This window comes from Oncorhynchus keta, chromosome 35 (assembly GCF_023373465.1).
Source record: "Oncorhynchus keta strain PuntledgeMale-10-30-2019 chromosome 35, Oket_V2, whole genome shotgun sequence".
NCBI lineage: Eukaryota > Metazoa > Chordata > Actinopteri > Salmoniformes > Salmonidae > Oncorhynchus > Oncorhynchus keta.
This window is the reverse complement of record NC_068455.1, coordinates 28,139,779-28,154,310: the sequence shown is the minus strand read 5'-3', so window position 1 is coordinate 28,154,310 and position 14,532 is coordinate 28,139,779. Positions and strand designations below refer to the sequence as shown.

The following is a 14,532-nucleotide window of genomic DNA, read 5'->3' as shown; positions in this document are numbered from 1 at the left end:
TGCAAATCAATCCCAGAACAACAGCATAGGACCTTGTGAAGATGCTGGAGGAAACAGGTACAAAAGTATCTATATCCACAGTAAAATGAGTCCTATATCGACATAACTTGAAAGGCCACTCAGCAAGGAAGAAGCCACTGCTCAAAAACCGCCATAAAAAGGCCAAACTACGGTTTGCAACTGCACATGGGTCAAAGATCATACTTTTTGGAGAAATGTTCTCTGGTCTGATGAAACAAAAATAGAACTGTTTGGTCATAATGGCCATCGTTATGTTTGGAGGAAAAAGGGGGAGGCTTGCAAGCCAAAGAACACCATCCCAACCGTGAAGCACGGCGGTGGCAGCATCATGTTGTCGGGGTGCTTTCCTGCAGGAGGGACTGGTGCACTTCACAAAATAGATGGCTCCATGAGGAAGGAAAATGATGTAGATATATTGAAGCAACATCTCAACACAACAAAATAGGAAAAATGCCAAGGGGGTGAATACTTTTGCAAGCCACTGTAGATAACTATTAGAAATTATGTTCTGACAGTCTGCCGGTAGTGAGGAATTATTCTTCCGTTCCACTGGTTGTTAAGGATGTCTCTAATGAACACTTCACCTGTGATCTTGTATCGTTTCAGGTCAAAGGATATTGCTGCAGCTTCAGACGGTAGATTCTCATAACCTGTAACAAAGGAAACAAAAAGGCGAAAGTAGCATGTCCTGGTTTCAAGAGAAATGTATATTTCACTTAGATTTCCCTAAGTAAGCATGTCCCGATTTTCAGGAAAACGTTGGACATTTCACCTAGATATCCCTAATATGATGACTGCGGTGTACAGCACAGAAGCTTATCAGGTTCTGATAATATTACTATGCTTCTTCACCTGAGATTAGCCCCCAATTGCTAATCAATCAGTTCTTTATTGTCCAGGCTCCGCTTTGTCATCAAAATGGACAACCTTGCAATGAATGACATGTATCCATTATGATTTTCCCTGGACTTTTACTGCTGACCTCGTTATGAGCGAAACTTGATAAGGACCTTCCCATTATGGCCCTAATGTCTCTGTCACATATTTTTTTTAACTATCACCCACTGTCCTGGTACCATGCCTCTTTTACTTGTCTGTCTATGATTTCTCCATGTGCTTTCATTTTCAAAATCACAACTTGTCCAGGTAACTGGAGAGCATTCAGTAAAGCCATCACCTCTGGTGCATTCTCCACAGGAGCTCCCAGTGATGTCATGAATCCTCTGTTTTTCCATATGTTTCCAAAATCATGGGTGACACCAAAAGCATACCTTGAGTCTGTGTAGATATTATGTTTTTCCTTCTGCCTGTTTCCATGCTTCTGTCAATGCCACCAATTCCGCCACCTGTGCTGATGTTCCTGCAGGTAACGTGCCTGTCACTATCACATTGTCCATTGTAGTAACTGCTCAGCCCACCTTCCTCACACCCCCCTTCACATTGCTTGACTATTGTAAACCCATCAGAGAGCTGATCCAGAACAACTCACAACAGTCGTGTTCAAGTAATGCGGTATCTGGAGGAAGCATCAGAGTAGCTGGATTACATGGTGTGCCATTTTGTATGATGATGTTAGGAGCCTCCAACACAGTCGACCACTTGTTCCAACGAGCAGCTGTGACCTGTGCAGCTGAATTTATTGTCAAAAGAGTATGAACAACATGTCGGCAGAATCTTTAATCACTACTTTAGTAGCGTCCATAGCTTTCTTGCTGATTGGATATTGTCTTGTGCAAGGTGGCAAAACATCTGTCAAGCACACTGGTTCAATATCCAAAGTTTCACACTTGTTTTTCTTCGTAGTCCAAATAGCATGGTTCTGAACTGTAGATCACTGCAGTTGTCGAATTTGCCACGTCACCTTCCCTTCAGAAATGTTCAGTGTAGAGTCAAGTTGCATAATAACATCGCAGTCTAAAATAGGTCGTTTAAATAAGCCTATCCACACCCCTGCATCAATCTTCATTGGACCAATAGAAATTGATAGGTCTGTTTCATATCTGTCTCCCCTCCCACCCCCCCTCTCCTGTCGCTCTCATCTTCTTGCCCGTGTACTGAGGACATATGTTTTGCATAAGACATAGGCAATACAGTGACTTCAGCACCCGTATCTACAAAAAAAATCTGCTGCAACTTTGTTAACCATCATGTTCACATATATTCCATCCGATTTAATATGTACACCAGCTGAGATGGGACGTAAGAGGGTGTCTATTAGTTTACCTCCACGGCATCTAGAAAACTGCTGCTGAGCCGGAGAGAGCTTCTTAAATTTCTGCATCAGCATTGTGTCGTTGGGGCTGTTGTCCTGTTTCCATTATCCCTTAGATGGAGTCTGCTTCTCCTGGCCATTTCTCATAAGGACATGTTTTCTTTTTCGACAGTCTCGTTGCCAGTGACCAGAAATCCTGCAATAATGACATATACCAGATTTCTCTTCTGCTGAACGAGTAATGTTGTTGGTTTCATTCGGAACCTGCACAATTCTGATGTTGATTGATTTCTCTGTCCAGTCGTGACAACCTGTCGATGATGTCGCCGTAGTTTTGTCTCTCCCAGTCCGTAGTTGTAGAAACAAAAGTTTTTCGCAAATCTTGGATTGCGTGCAACTGATGGTTGATGGCCCCAATTTTGGAGGAATTGAGTGCATCTTCATCTTCCAAGTTGGGTAACCCACCGTGTCTAACCACCTCTGCTCTTAACCTTTCTTCAAATTCAACAAACAGTTATTTCGGTTTTGGTACACATTTGGTTCTCTCCCCAATTGGTGGTTGCATTGGTCAGACCCTTAAGGAAAACATGTATGGCTCTCCATCCATCGGCCACATCTTGCTCTTCACCACCCACAGCTCTATAAACCTTTTGTCCAAGTACTGTACACCATGTGGTTGTTCAAAACAAAGGCTAATAACTGTAACCCATTGTAAGAATGTAGATTGTAGAGTTTCTCATAATACTTCAGATGGTTCCATGTCTTCATACCCACGTCTCAAATCAAATTTTATTTATCACATGTGCCAAATACAACAGGTGTAGACCTTACAATGAAATGCGTACTTACAAGCCCTTAACAACAATGCAGTTTTAAGAAAATACCTTTAAAAAAAGTAAGAGATAAAAATAACAAATAATTCCAAGAGCAGCAGTAAAATAACAACAGCGATGCAATATACAGGGGGTACCGGTACAGAGTCAATGTGCGGGGGCACCGGTGTCTGTGTTTGAGGTAATATGTACAGATGAAGTCGGAAGTTTATATACACTTAGGTTGGAGTCATTAAAACTCATTTTTCAACCATTCCACAAATTTCTTGTAAACTTCTTTGGGATAGGGGGCGGTATTTTAACGTCCGGATGAAAAGCGTGCCAAAGTAAACTGCCTGCTACTCAGAAGCTAGGATATGCATATAATTGGTAGATTTGGATAGACAACACTCTAAAGTTTCTAAAACTGTTATGTCTATGAGTATAACAGAACTGAAATGGCAGGCGAAACCCCGAGGACAACCCCCCCCCCAAAAATGTAATCCTACCACTGATTTCAATGGCTGGCACTTATATAATAGGGCTAAGTCGTGCCCGATTGCAGTTCCTAAGGCTTCCACTAGATGTCAACAGTCTTTAGAAAGACTTTCAGGCTGGTTTTTGGAAAAATTTGCCAGAAATTGTAGTTTTTCTAACTGGCTCCCATTTTGGCTGTAGTGTTTCCAAGCGCGTGAATGAGAGCGTGTTCTTTTGTGCTTTTCTCCGGTAAAGACAATAACGTTTCTCCGTCTTAAATTTGATTGTTTATTTGCGTATTAGGGTACCTAAGGTTTGATTATAAACGTTGTTTGGATAAGTTTATTGGTAACGTTTGGGATTCATTTTGTATGCATTTTGAAGGAGGGAAACCGAGTGGATTATTGACTGAAGCGCGCCAGCTAAACTGAGTTTTTATGGATATAAAGAAGGACATTATCGAACAAAAGGACAATTTGTAATGTAACTGGGACCTTTTGGAGTGCCAACAGAAGAAGATCTTCAAAAGGTAAGGCATATATTATATCGCTATTTCTGACTCGTGTCGCAACTCCCTGGTTGAAAATGATTTTTTATGCATTTGTGTGCTGGGCGCTGTCCTCAGATAAATGCATGGCGGCTGGATTAACAACAAGTTAAGCTTTATTTTGATTTATTGCACTTGTGATTTCATGAACGTTTAATATTTATAGTAATTTCATTTGAATTTGGCGCTCTGCAATTTCACCCGAAAGTTGTCGAAATGTGACGCTAGCGTCCCACTGATCCGCAAGAGGTTATTAACAAACTATAGTTTTGGCAAGTCAGTTAGGACATCTACTTTGTGCATGACACAAGTCATTTTTCCAACAATTTGTTACAGACAGATCATTTCACTTATAATTCACTGTATCGCAATTCCAGTGGGTCAGAAGTTTACATACACTAAGTTGACTTTGCCTGTAAACAGCTTGTAAAATTCCAGGAAATTATATCATGGCTTTAGAAGCTTCTGATAGGCTAATTGACATCATTTGAGTCAATTGGAGGTGTACCTGTGGATTTATTTCAAGGCCTACCTTCAAACGCAGTGCCTCTTTGCTTGATATCATGGGGAAATCAAAATAAATCAGCCAAGACCTCAAATTTTTTTTTGTATACCTCCACAAGTCTGGTTCATCCTTGGGAGTAATGAAGGCACCACGTTCATCTGTACAAACAATAGTACACAAGTATAAACACCATGGGACCACACAGCCGTCATACCGCTCAGGAAGGAGACGCGTTCTGTCTCCTAGAGATGAACGTACTTTGATGCAAAAAGTGCAAATCAATCCCAGAACAACAGCAAAGGACCTAGTGAAGATGCTGGAGGAAACCGGTACAAAAGTATCTATATCCACAGTAAAATGAGTCCTATGTCAACATAACCTGAATGGCCACTCACCAAGGAAGAAGCCACTGCTCCAAAACTACCATTAAAAAGACAGACTACGTTTTGCAACTGCACATGGGGACAAAGATCGTACTTTTTGGAGAAATGTTCTCTGGTCTGATGAAACAAAAATAGAACTGTTTGGTCATAATGACCATCGTTATGTTTGGAGGAAAAAGGGAAAGAACACCATCCCAACCGTGAAGCCCGGCGGTGGCAGCATCATGTTGTGGAAGTGCTTTGCTGCAGGAGGGTCTGGTGCACTTCACAAAATAAATGGCATCATGAGAAAGGAAAATGATGTAGATATATTGAAGCAACATCTCAAGATATCAGTCAGGAATTAAAGCTTGGTCTCAAATAGGTCTTCCCGAATGGACGATGACCCCAAGCATACTTCCAAAGTTGTGGCAAAAGGGCTTAAGGACATCAAAGTTGAGGTATTGGAGTGGCCATCACAAAGCCCTGACCTCAATCCTATAGAACATTTGTGGGCAGAACTGAAAAAGGGTGTGCGAGCAAGGAGGCCTACAAACCTGACTCAGTTACACCAGCTCTGTCAGGAGGAATGGGACAAAATTCACCCAACTTATTGTGGGAAGCTTGTGGAAGGCTACCCAAAACGTTTGACCCAAGTTAAAAAATTTAAAGGCAATGCTACCAAATACTAATTGAGTGTATGTAAGCTTCTGACCCACTGGAAATGTGATGAAAGAAATAAAAGGTGAAATAAATCATTCTCTACTATTATTCTGACATTTCACATTCTTAAAATAAAGTGGTGATCCTAACTTTTTACTAGGATGAAATGTCAAGAATTGTGAAAAATGTTTAAATGTATTTGGCTAAGGTGTATGTAAACTTCCGTCTTCAACTGTACATGTAGGTAAAGTTATTAAAGTGACTATGCATAGATAATAACAGAGTAGCAGCAGCGTAGAATATGGGGGGTGGCAATGCAAATAGTCTGGGTAGCCATTTGATTAGATGTTCAGAAGTCTTATGGCTTGGGGGTAGAAGCTGTTTATAGAACCCTCTTGGACCTGGACGTGGCGCTCCTGTGCCGCTTGCCTTGCGGTAGCAGAGAGAACAGTCTATGATTAGGGTGGCTGGAGTCTTTGACAATTTTCAGGGCCTTTCTCTGACACTGCCTGGTATAGAGGTCCTGGATGGCAGGAAGCTTGGCCCCGGTGATGTACAGGGCCGTACACACAAACCTCTCTCGTGCCTTGCGGTCAGTTGCCATACCAGGCAGTGATGCAACTCGATGGTGCAACTGTAGAACTTTTTGAGGACCTGGGGACCAATGCCAAATCTTTTCAGTCTTCTGAGGGGGTAAAGGCCTTGTCGTGCCCTCTTCACGACTTTATTGGTGTGTTTGGACCATGATAGTTTGTTGGGGTTGTGGACACCAAGGAACTTGAAACTCTCAACCCGCTCCATTACAGCCCTGTTAATGTGAATAGGGGCGTGTTCGGCCCTCCTTGTCCTGTAGTCCACAATCATCTCCTTTGTCTTGATCACATTGAGGGATAGGTTGTTGTCCTGGCACCATGCTGCCAGGTCTCTGACCTCCTCCCTATAGGCTGTTTCATCGATGTCAGTGATCAGGCCTACCACTGTTGTGTCGTCAGCAAACTTAATGATGGTGTTGGAGTCGTGCTTGGCCATGCAGTCGTGGTGAACAGGAAGTATAGGAGGGGACTAAGCACGCACCCCTGAGGAGCCCCCATGTTGAGGACCAGAGTGGCAGATGTGTTGTTGCCTACCCTTACCACCTGGGCAGAGGGACTATGGTGGTCTGCTTGAAACATAGATATTACAGACTTGGTCAGGGAGAGGTTGAAAATGTTAGTGAAGACACTTGCCAGTGTCCTGTGTTGACACTTTGCCTATTTGATGGTTCGTCTGAGGGCATAGCGGGGTTTCTTATAAGAGTCCGGATTAATGTCCCGCTCCTTGAAAGTGGCAGCTCTAGCCTTTATCTCTGTGCGGATGTTGCCTGTTATCCATGGCTTCTGGTTGGGATATGTACGTACGGTCACTTTTTTACATTTTTTAATTTAATTTTTTATTTCACCTTTATTTAACCAGATAGGCTAGTTGAGAACAAGTTATCATTTACAACTGCGACCTGGCCAAGATAAAGCATAGCAGTGTGAACAGACAACAACACAAAGTTACACATGGAGTAAACAATAAACAAGTCAATAACACAGTATAATTTTTTTTTTAGAGTCTATATACATTGTGTGCAAAAGGCCAGACGACTAGAGCATACAGGTCGCAGTGGTGGGTGGTATAAGGTGCTTTAGTAACAAAACGGATGGCACTGTGATAAACTGCATCCAGTTTGCTGAGTAGAGTATTGGAAGTTATTTTGTAGATGACATCGTCGAGGATCGGTAGGATAGTCAGTTTTACTAGGGTAAGTTTGGCGGCATTGAGTGAAGGAGGCTTTGTTGCGGAATAGAAAGCAGACTCTAGATTTGATTTTAGATTGGAGATGTTTGATATGAGTCTGTGGGGACGACGTCGTTGATGCATTTATTGATGAAGCCGGGGACTGAGGTGGTATACTCCTTAATGCCATTTGATGGATCCCAGAACATATCCCAGTCTGAGCTAGCAAAACAGATCTGTAGTGTAGCATCCTCGTCATCTGACCACTTCCGTATTGAGCGAGTCACTGGAATTTCCTGCTTTCATTTTTGCTTGTAAGCAGGAATCAGGAGGATAGAATTGTGTGGAGTAGAGGTGGTCTAGAGTTTTTTCCCTCTGGTTGCACATGTGACATGCTGGTAGAAATGAGGTAAAACAGATTTAAGTTTCCTTGCATTAAAGTCCCCGGCTACTAGGAGCGCCTCTTCTGTATGAGCATTTTCTTGTTTGCTTATGGCTTTATACAGCTTGTTGAGAGCAGTCTTAGTACCAGCGTTGGTTTGTGGTGGTAAATAGACGGCTATGAAAAATATAGATAAACTCTATTGGTAGATAGTGCGGTCTACAGCTTATCATGAGGTACTCTACCTCAGGCGAGCATATACCTTGGGACTACCTTAATATTAGACATTGTGCACCAGCTGTTATTGACAAATAGACGCACACCCCCACCCCTCATCATACCAGACGTAGCTGCTCTGTCCTGCCGATGCACGGAAAACCAAGCCAACTGTACGTTATACAGTTCAGCTACGACTCGGTCAAACATAAGACAGTTTTTAATGTTCTGTTGGTCGGATAGTCTCGCATGGAGCTCATCCAGTTTATTCTCCAGTGATTGCACGTTGGCTAATAGAACGGATGGAAGATGCAGGTTACACACTCGCCGACTCATTTTCACTAGGCACCCTGATCTCCGCCCCCTGTATTTTCTTAGTCTTCATGCGAATGACAGGGATTTGGGCCTTGTCGGGGAGCAACATTATATCCTTCGCGTCAGCTCATTAAATGAAAAATCTTTGTCCAGTTCGAGGTGAGTAATCGCTGTTCTGATATCCAGAAGCTCTTTACAGTCATAAGAGACGGTAGCATCAACATTATGTACAAAATAAATGACAAACAATATGAAAAAACACAAAATAGCATAATTGGTTAGAGCCTGTAAAACGGCGCCATTCTGAGAATTTCTAAATTTCTTTGAGTTTGGAAGGGCTTAATACAGTCTCATTTGGCATTCTTGTTTATATGTAAGCTTTCTATTGGCACTAAGATTATGAAGCGTGAAAAGGAGATTGTTTTTATCTTGTTTTTGCAGGATTGAGTCCTGGTACCAGCGGGACTTGGCCCAAGCCACCAAAAGGAACGAGATGATGGTCTACTTTCTGCTGATGGAGCTTGAGACAGTGGGGAATATTCGGTTTGAAGAGGGCTGCTCCACAGACCCCTGGTACAAATGATCTCCTTTTACATAACAGTGACATTAGCCAGAGTACCTGCAGGGAAATTACTTATGTGATCATATAGTACTAGATCATGTAATGATATGTTTCATCCAAGTTTTCTGCGGACTGATCTGTCTTGAGTTTACCTCATTTGTGTTGGTGATTTGTGTAGATGATTATGTCGGTGATTTGCAGCATTTAGCTTTGAGTCCACTGTTTTCTCTTTCCTCCCAACAGGTTCACTTCCTGTTATGACCTCCTGCTCTCCCGGTTCTGTGCGTGGGACTACAAGGCTCATGGCATCACTGGCATCAAGATCAACCGTATCATCCGCATCCATAACCGTTCGCTACGGCTTCGTTTCGAGGACAAGCTTCATACCCTGTTGGCCAGCGAAGAGTCGACAATGTTCTCACAGTGAGTTCCCATGATGAGACTGTTAAATCTTAAAATGGCACCTCTTTCTTCTACACACAGCATTCATTTTCTCTATGATATTTACCTCAGCTCCTCAGTATTATGTCTATGGCTGATATTACCCAGAAATAGTTGAACATTTATGTTTTTTGATAACAGACCACATAACCTGAAATATTTTGACAGTATTTACATTTGTCTGACTGCAGTTCCATCTGTGCAGGAATTACAAACGCTGGTTGGAGTACCTGTTCTATGTGTATGATCCTGAAAGAACCAGTGAGAAGAATGAGATGTTGCACATTCCAGAGGACGGCTTTAAAACAGCAGATATGTATAAGGTACACATATTGCTTATTCAGACTGTACACTATGCCTGAGATTATGTCATTGTTTTAGTTCTTGACACTCATGTGTCTGTGTTAGGCCCTGGGCAGAGAGAGAGCTGTACCCTTGTCTAACAGCCTGAGTGTGACGGACAGCCCCAGGATTGAGTACACACAGCGACAGGCCAACCAAGGCACCTCCAAGCAGAGCATAGACCCTCTTCTTTTCAGACATGGTCTGTATGGTCCTATTTCATTCTTTCACACACTTCACTTCACACTTTATATTGCTAATGAAACCTTGAGGATATAAATCAGGACAAAAATGTAAATGTACAAATTATATTTTTTTGCTTTAAATGAACCTGTGTCAGAGAAACTGAAATGGAATTATTCAAACTCGCCTCCTGTTTCAAGGTCAGCTCATAGTGTCCAAAGTGTTCCTGGGCCGCAGCTTCCCCATCCATGAAGGGGATTCAGTGGACGCCCTCAACTACCCCAAAGCTCACTCTGTTTACCGCAATGTGAGCCCAGAGCAGGTCCATAAGACAAATGGAGGTAATGTCATGTGAAATATCACAACTGTTACTTTTCAGAACAACCAGGTTTTCACTGGTGACAGTGGAATGGAAACAACCAGCAAAAGTCAACATTCTTCTATTCCATCTTATTGTTGACCAACCTGAGACTTTTATCCAAATAGAGAGGCCTTGCTCCTCCAATATCCACAGTGGCTGTGACTGCAGTCTGAGACAGAGTCAGTGGTTTGTATTTGACCGTGAGCTTGTCCTGCCGGAGTACCTCATCGACTTTGAGTATATCACGCAGGTAGGAAAAAGTATACCCTGTTTGTCTTTCAATGTTCCAATTTTTGTATACCCACCAACCAAGTGCTGATATTCACCAACCGTTTGTCCTCACCACTATGATGTTTCCTCCTCTCAGGACCGAGCCCAGCCTGCGTTCCCAGAGCTCAGCAGCAGAGGCACAGACAACCCCCCTCCCAACGATATCAACCTGGACGAAGAGACTCTAAACATGGAGCCCATGCTCAAACCGCGGCCCAAGCTGCTGTGCCTGGACGAGAAGACTTTACTCAATGTAGCCAGGGCCAACGTCCTCAGTCAGATTACAGTAAGGGTTGAGGCCTCTGAGTGAGGGACTAACACATAATGGTACTTTAGCCCACTAGGTTTAGCACTTATATCCTCTCTGTACTGTGCTGATGCCCCACTTTCATCTTTCTTTTTCCCTGGTCAAAGGTGTTGAATCTCCATGGCAACAGCCTGAGTAAACTGAAGGAGATCTCTCGTCTGACAGCCCTGCGCCGCCTGACTATCAGCTTCAATGAGTTTACACAACTAGATGACATCTCCCACATGGTGCGTTCTGACGGGTGGGGCATTTAGGTCGACCAATCGTCATTAATCATTTTCAACTTGGAGTCCTACATACAGCAAATATGTTCCTTAATGTTTCTCTGTGTTCCTCCAGCCCAACTTGGAGTTTGTGGACGCCAGCTACAACCACCTGCTGACCCTGGAGGGGCTGAGGGGGCTGGGGCGGCTCAATCAACTGGACCTGCGCTGGAACCAGCTGACCCGCGCTAGGGAGGAGACGGCTGTGCTCCGGAAACATGCCCCCACCCTGCTGAGACTGGACACCCGCCACAACCCCTGGCATAGGGTAAAACCACACACACTACCACCAGCTTTAACATTGGTCTAGTCTAGAGTCCATATAGTAAGACCATAAGACACTGTGCTGATGAAAGTGATGTGTTTGTCCCAGCCCGAGGCGGTAAGGATGACGGTTTTGGGACGTCTGATTAGCCTTACACACCTGGATGACATGCTGGTGACAGAGGAAGAGGCAGGCGCTGCTGTTCAGATGGCTGCAGGCTCCAGAATCAGCCAGGTAAGAGTTAGACAAGAGAATCACTCCCTCTTCTTAGTTCTTGATTTGCCAGATAGGTTGAATACTTTAATGTAAGTGGGCTACCTTTGCTGTTACATGCTGCAGGACAAAGTTTGGTCTACCGTCTGTGTTGAGAGTAGTAATTCCTCAGTCTGATTCACACTCTGGCTACAGGCATCTCTGCTGGCCCACTCCCGGACGGACAGTGAGCGTCCCCGCAGTCTCAGCCTGCTCTCTGCAGCCCAGCTCCTGGATCAACTCAGCCCCTCGCCCTGGGACATCACTGGAGACCTAGAGCAAGGCTGGACCACCAAGGTGAAACAAACACTAATATACACAATACTGGAGTCCAGGAACAATAAAGATGTACTCGTTTCAGCTTGTAGTTTATGGGTTCTCTCCTGGTGCTTCATCCGGGGTACAAGTGCAGTCTGTTTACTTAACAGTGACCTCTGAACTCTGAGCAGATCACAGCCCTTAACCTTGACAGCCAGAGGCTCTCCAGGCTCACCAACCTGGACAAACTGGTCAACCTGCGCTGGGCCTCCTTCAATGACAACAACATCTCTAAAGTGGAGGGGCTGGACAACTGCCAGCATCTAGAGGAGCTGTCCCTCAATGACAACTGCATCTCTAGGCTCGACGGTCAGTCCTAATCTCAATGGTCACCACATGACAAATTATTAAGTGTTGTCATATATATTTGAACACAATAGAAAACCCTTGGCACTCTTGGTTCAGAATGCACTAGGTCTATTCAAGGAAGAGATAACAATTTGGTATTGACAAGGGAATCATGTCCATCAAAGATGTATGAGATATCCCTCCCTATCTTTGTCCTCTCAGGTGTGTCCAAACTGCACCAGCTCACTAAGCTCAGTGTGAATGGGAACCAGCTGTCCTGTCTGGATGGCACTGTCCTGGACCGGATGCCCAACCTCCACTTCTTGTCTGTGGAGAACAACTGCATTGGCTCCCTGAACGGGGTGCATAGGGCCCGCTCACTATTCGAGCTGTACATAGGCAACAACATCATCACCTCCACACGAGACATCTACCACCTAAAGGTGAGCTGACCTCACACAGCCAAGCATGATAACATACTGTACACCAACCCACAGGATACATAAAAGCTGTTTTTTATACACTGTTACTAATAGTCAATGTGGAAATTAAAATAAAGTAAGATCATTGTTTTTTACATTTTTTTCTAGGCTTTGACAAACTTAATCATTCTGGATCTGTACGGTAATCCTTTAGTGGATAAACTGGAAAGCTACAGGATTTATGTGGTGTTCCATCTACCCTCTCTAAAGGCACTGGATGGGGTTGCAGTGGTATGTTTACGTCATAATCAAATAGAGCTATTCGTTTTAGAGATAAATAAAACTTTTGCTGAATTGAGATGAAACAGAAGTGACGTCATTGTGATCCACAGGAAATGACGGAGTGTGAGAACGCCAAGGATGTGTTTGGTGGACGCCTGACCCCTGACATGGTGGCAGAGAAACTGGGACACTCCAACTACTCCGACGTCGTTGATCTCAACCTGCAGTCCAGTGCTATCAGGTCATTGAGCATAGTGTATTGTAGTTCATCTACTACTGTGTAGTAGTTCATCACAGTATTTCAGTCACCTTTTAGATGAATAGAAGAGATGGTAAAAGAAAGAGTGAGTGTGTATAAACTGTGCCCCTTCTCCCCAGTATGGTGGACCTGGCCCCAGCAGACCTGTTCCACAACATGCGCAGTGTCAACCTGGAGCACAACAACCTCACCTCCTTCAGTGGCCTTGTCTACCTGCCCAACATCAAGGTGGGCCTGCCAAATTATTGTTACCAACCGGACAAACTTTTCCGACCATTCTAAAATGTAATCTGTGCCATATATTTTACATTTATCAGTTGCACTGTCAGGTTTTTTTAAAACCATCAACAATAAAAAAACATTTTTTTATTTTCTTCCATGTAGGCACTATGTTTGAACTATAACCACATAGAATCCATCCTGCCCAGGCAGAAGGCCCAGGCCCCCCTGACTAACAGACAGATTCTCTATCACAAGGTGAACTCCAGTGGCTATGGCCAGCAGGGCTCATCAAAAGGCAGCAGGTACCAGCAGTACAGATAAAAGTATCATATTTGAACATGGCATTGAAATGTATTACTTTTAAACCTAGTTTGTGAGGTGTAAATGTACAATTCATGAATAGCTTTAAACATTTCTGTCTTCCCAGTATACTGTGTGGTTGGCAAAGGACTCATTTCATGTCTTTGTTGCAATAGACTGGAGTATATTTTTCTACTTTCAGCCACTTGGGGGCAGCACGAAGCTGTTGAAGTGACAAAGATTTTAGGCTTCTGTTAGCTGCTCTCGGAAAAGCACAAATCTCCCTTTTCACTGATACTATTGAAAAAGACCAGAGGAGAGTTTACACAAAGTAAAAGGTTTAAAATGTGAAGGGGTTGGGGGGGGGGGGTCAGGCTTTTGTGTGGTTTGCCTTGAGTTGTTGTGCGGTCTGAGGTCTGGCCTTCTAAATGAGGCACTGGGGAGAGGTTGCAGTGCATTCAGTCGGAGTGGCAGCTAAAACTCAGTGCCCATTCTTTCCCTCTCTTTCAGGGAAGTGGGTCCTGTGGACAGCCTAGAGCCACTAATGAGCAGCCTGGAGGTGCTGCATTTGAGCCACAATGGCATCTCAAATATGGCCAATCTGCAGCTCAGCAGGCTCACAAATCTCAAAGCACTCTTCCTCCAAGGTACAGTAACAGCTTCCTTCAGGTTTCAAAGCTGATGAAAAGTACAGCTCAGGCTCTCTCAGACCTGTCCAGGTGGAGATGGTGCAACAAGAATAGGAACAAAATGGGCATGGCAATTTAATTTATTTTTACCTTTATTTAACCAGGCAAGTCAGTGAAGAACAAATTCTTATTTTCAATGACGGCCTAGGAACAGTGGGTTCAGGGGCAGTACCTTGTCAGCTCGGGGGTTTGAACTCGTAACCTTCCGGTTAAGAGTCCAACGCGCTAACCAC

General features: G+C 43.8%; 1 protein-coding gene across 7 annotated transcripts in view; it reads left to right on the top strand.

Moving 5' to 3' along the window:
- lrrc9 (leucine rich repeat containing 9) overlaps positions 1 to 14,532 on the top strand; it is a 41,027-nt gene that overhangs the window by 15,670 nt on the left and 10,825 nt on the right. For all 7 annotated transcript variants that reach the window (XM_035752185.2, XM_035752183.2, XM_035752184.2 and 4 more), the window contains 18 exons: positions 8,715 to 8,846; positions 9,079 to 9,258; positions 9,482 to 9,599; positions 9,685 to 9,820; positions 10,002 to 10,142; positions 10,288 to 10,412; positions 10,530 to 10,718; positions 10,847 to 10,966; positions 11,079 to 11,270; positions 11,376 to 11,501; positions 11,676 to 11,816; positions 11,969 to 12,146; positions 12,348 to 12,568; positions 12,716 to 12,838; positions 12,940 to 13,070; positions 13,208 to 13,316; positions 13,473 to 13,612; positions 14,121 to 14,257. In XM_035752185.2, the coding sequence (XP_035608078.1) occupies positions 8,715 to 8,846; positions 9,079 to 9,258; positions 9,482 to 9,599; positions 9,685 to 9,820; positions 10,002 to 10,142; positions 10,288 to 10,412; positions 10,530 to 10,718; positions 10,847 to 10,966; positions 11,079 to 11,270; positions 11,376 to 11,501; positions 11,676 to 11,816; positions 11,969 to 12,146; positions 12,348 to 12,568; positions 12,716 to 12,838; positions 12,940 to 13,070; positions 13,208 to 13,316; positions 13,473 to 13,612; positions 14,121 to 14,257 (2,639 nt within the window). The remainder of the gene's footprint in view (positions 1 to 8,714; positions 8,847 to 9,078; positions 9,259 to 9,481; positions 9,600 to 9,684; positions 9,821 to 10,001; positions 10,143 to 10,287; positions 10,413 to 10,529; positions 10,719 to 10,846; positions 10,967 to 11,078; positions 11,271 to 11,375; positions 11,502 to 11,675; positions 11,817 to 11,968; positions 12,147 to 12,347; positions 12,569 to 12,715; positions 12,839 to 12,939; positions 13,071 to 13,207; positions 13,317 to 13,472; positions 13,613 to 14,120; positions 14,258 to 14,532) is intronic.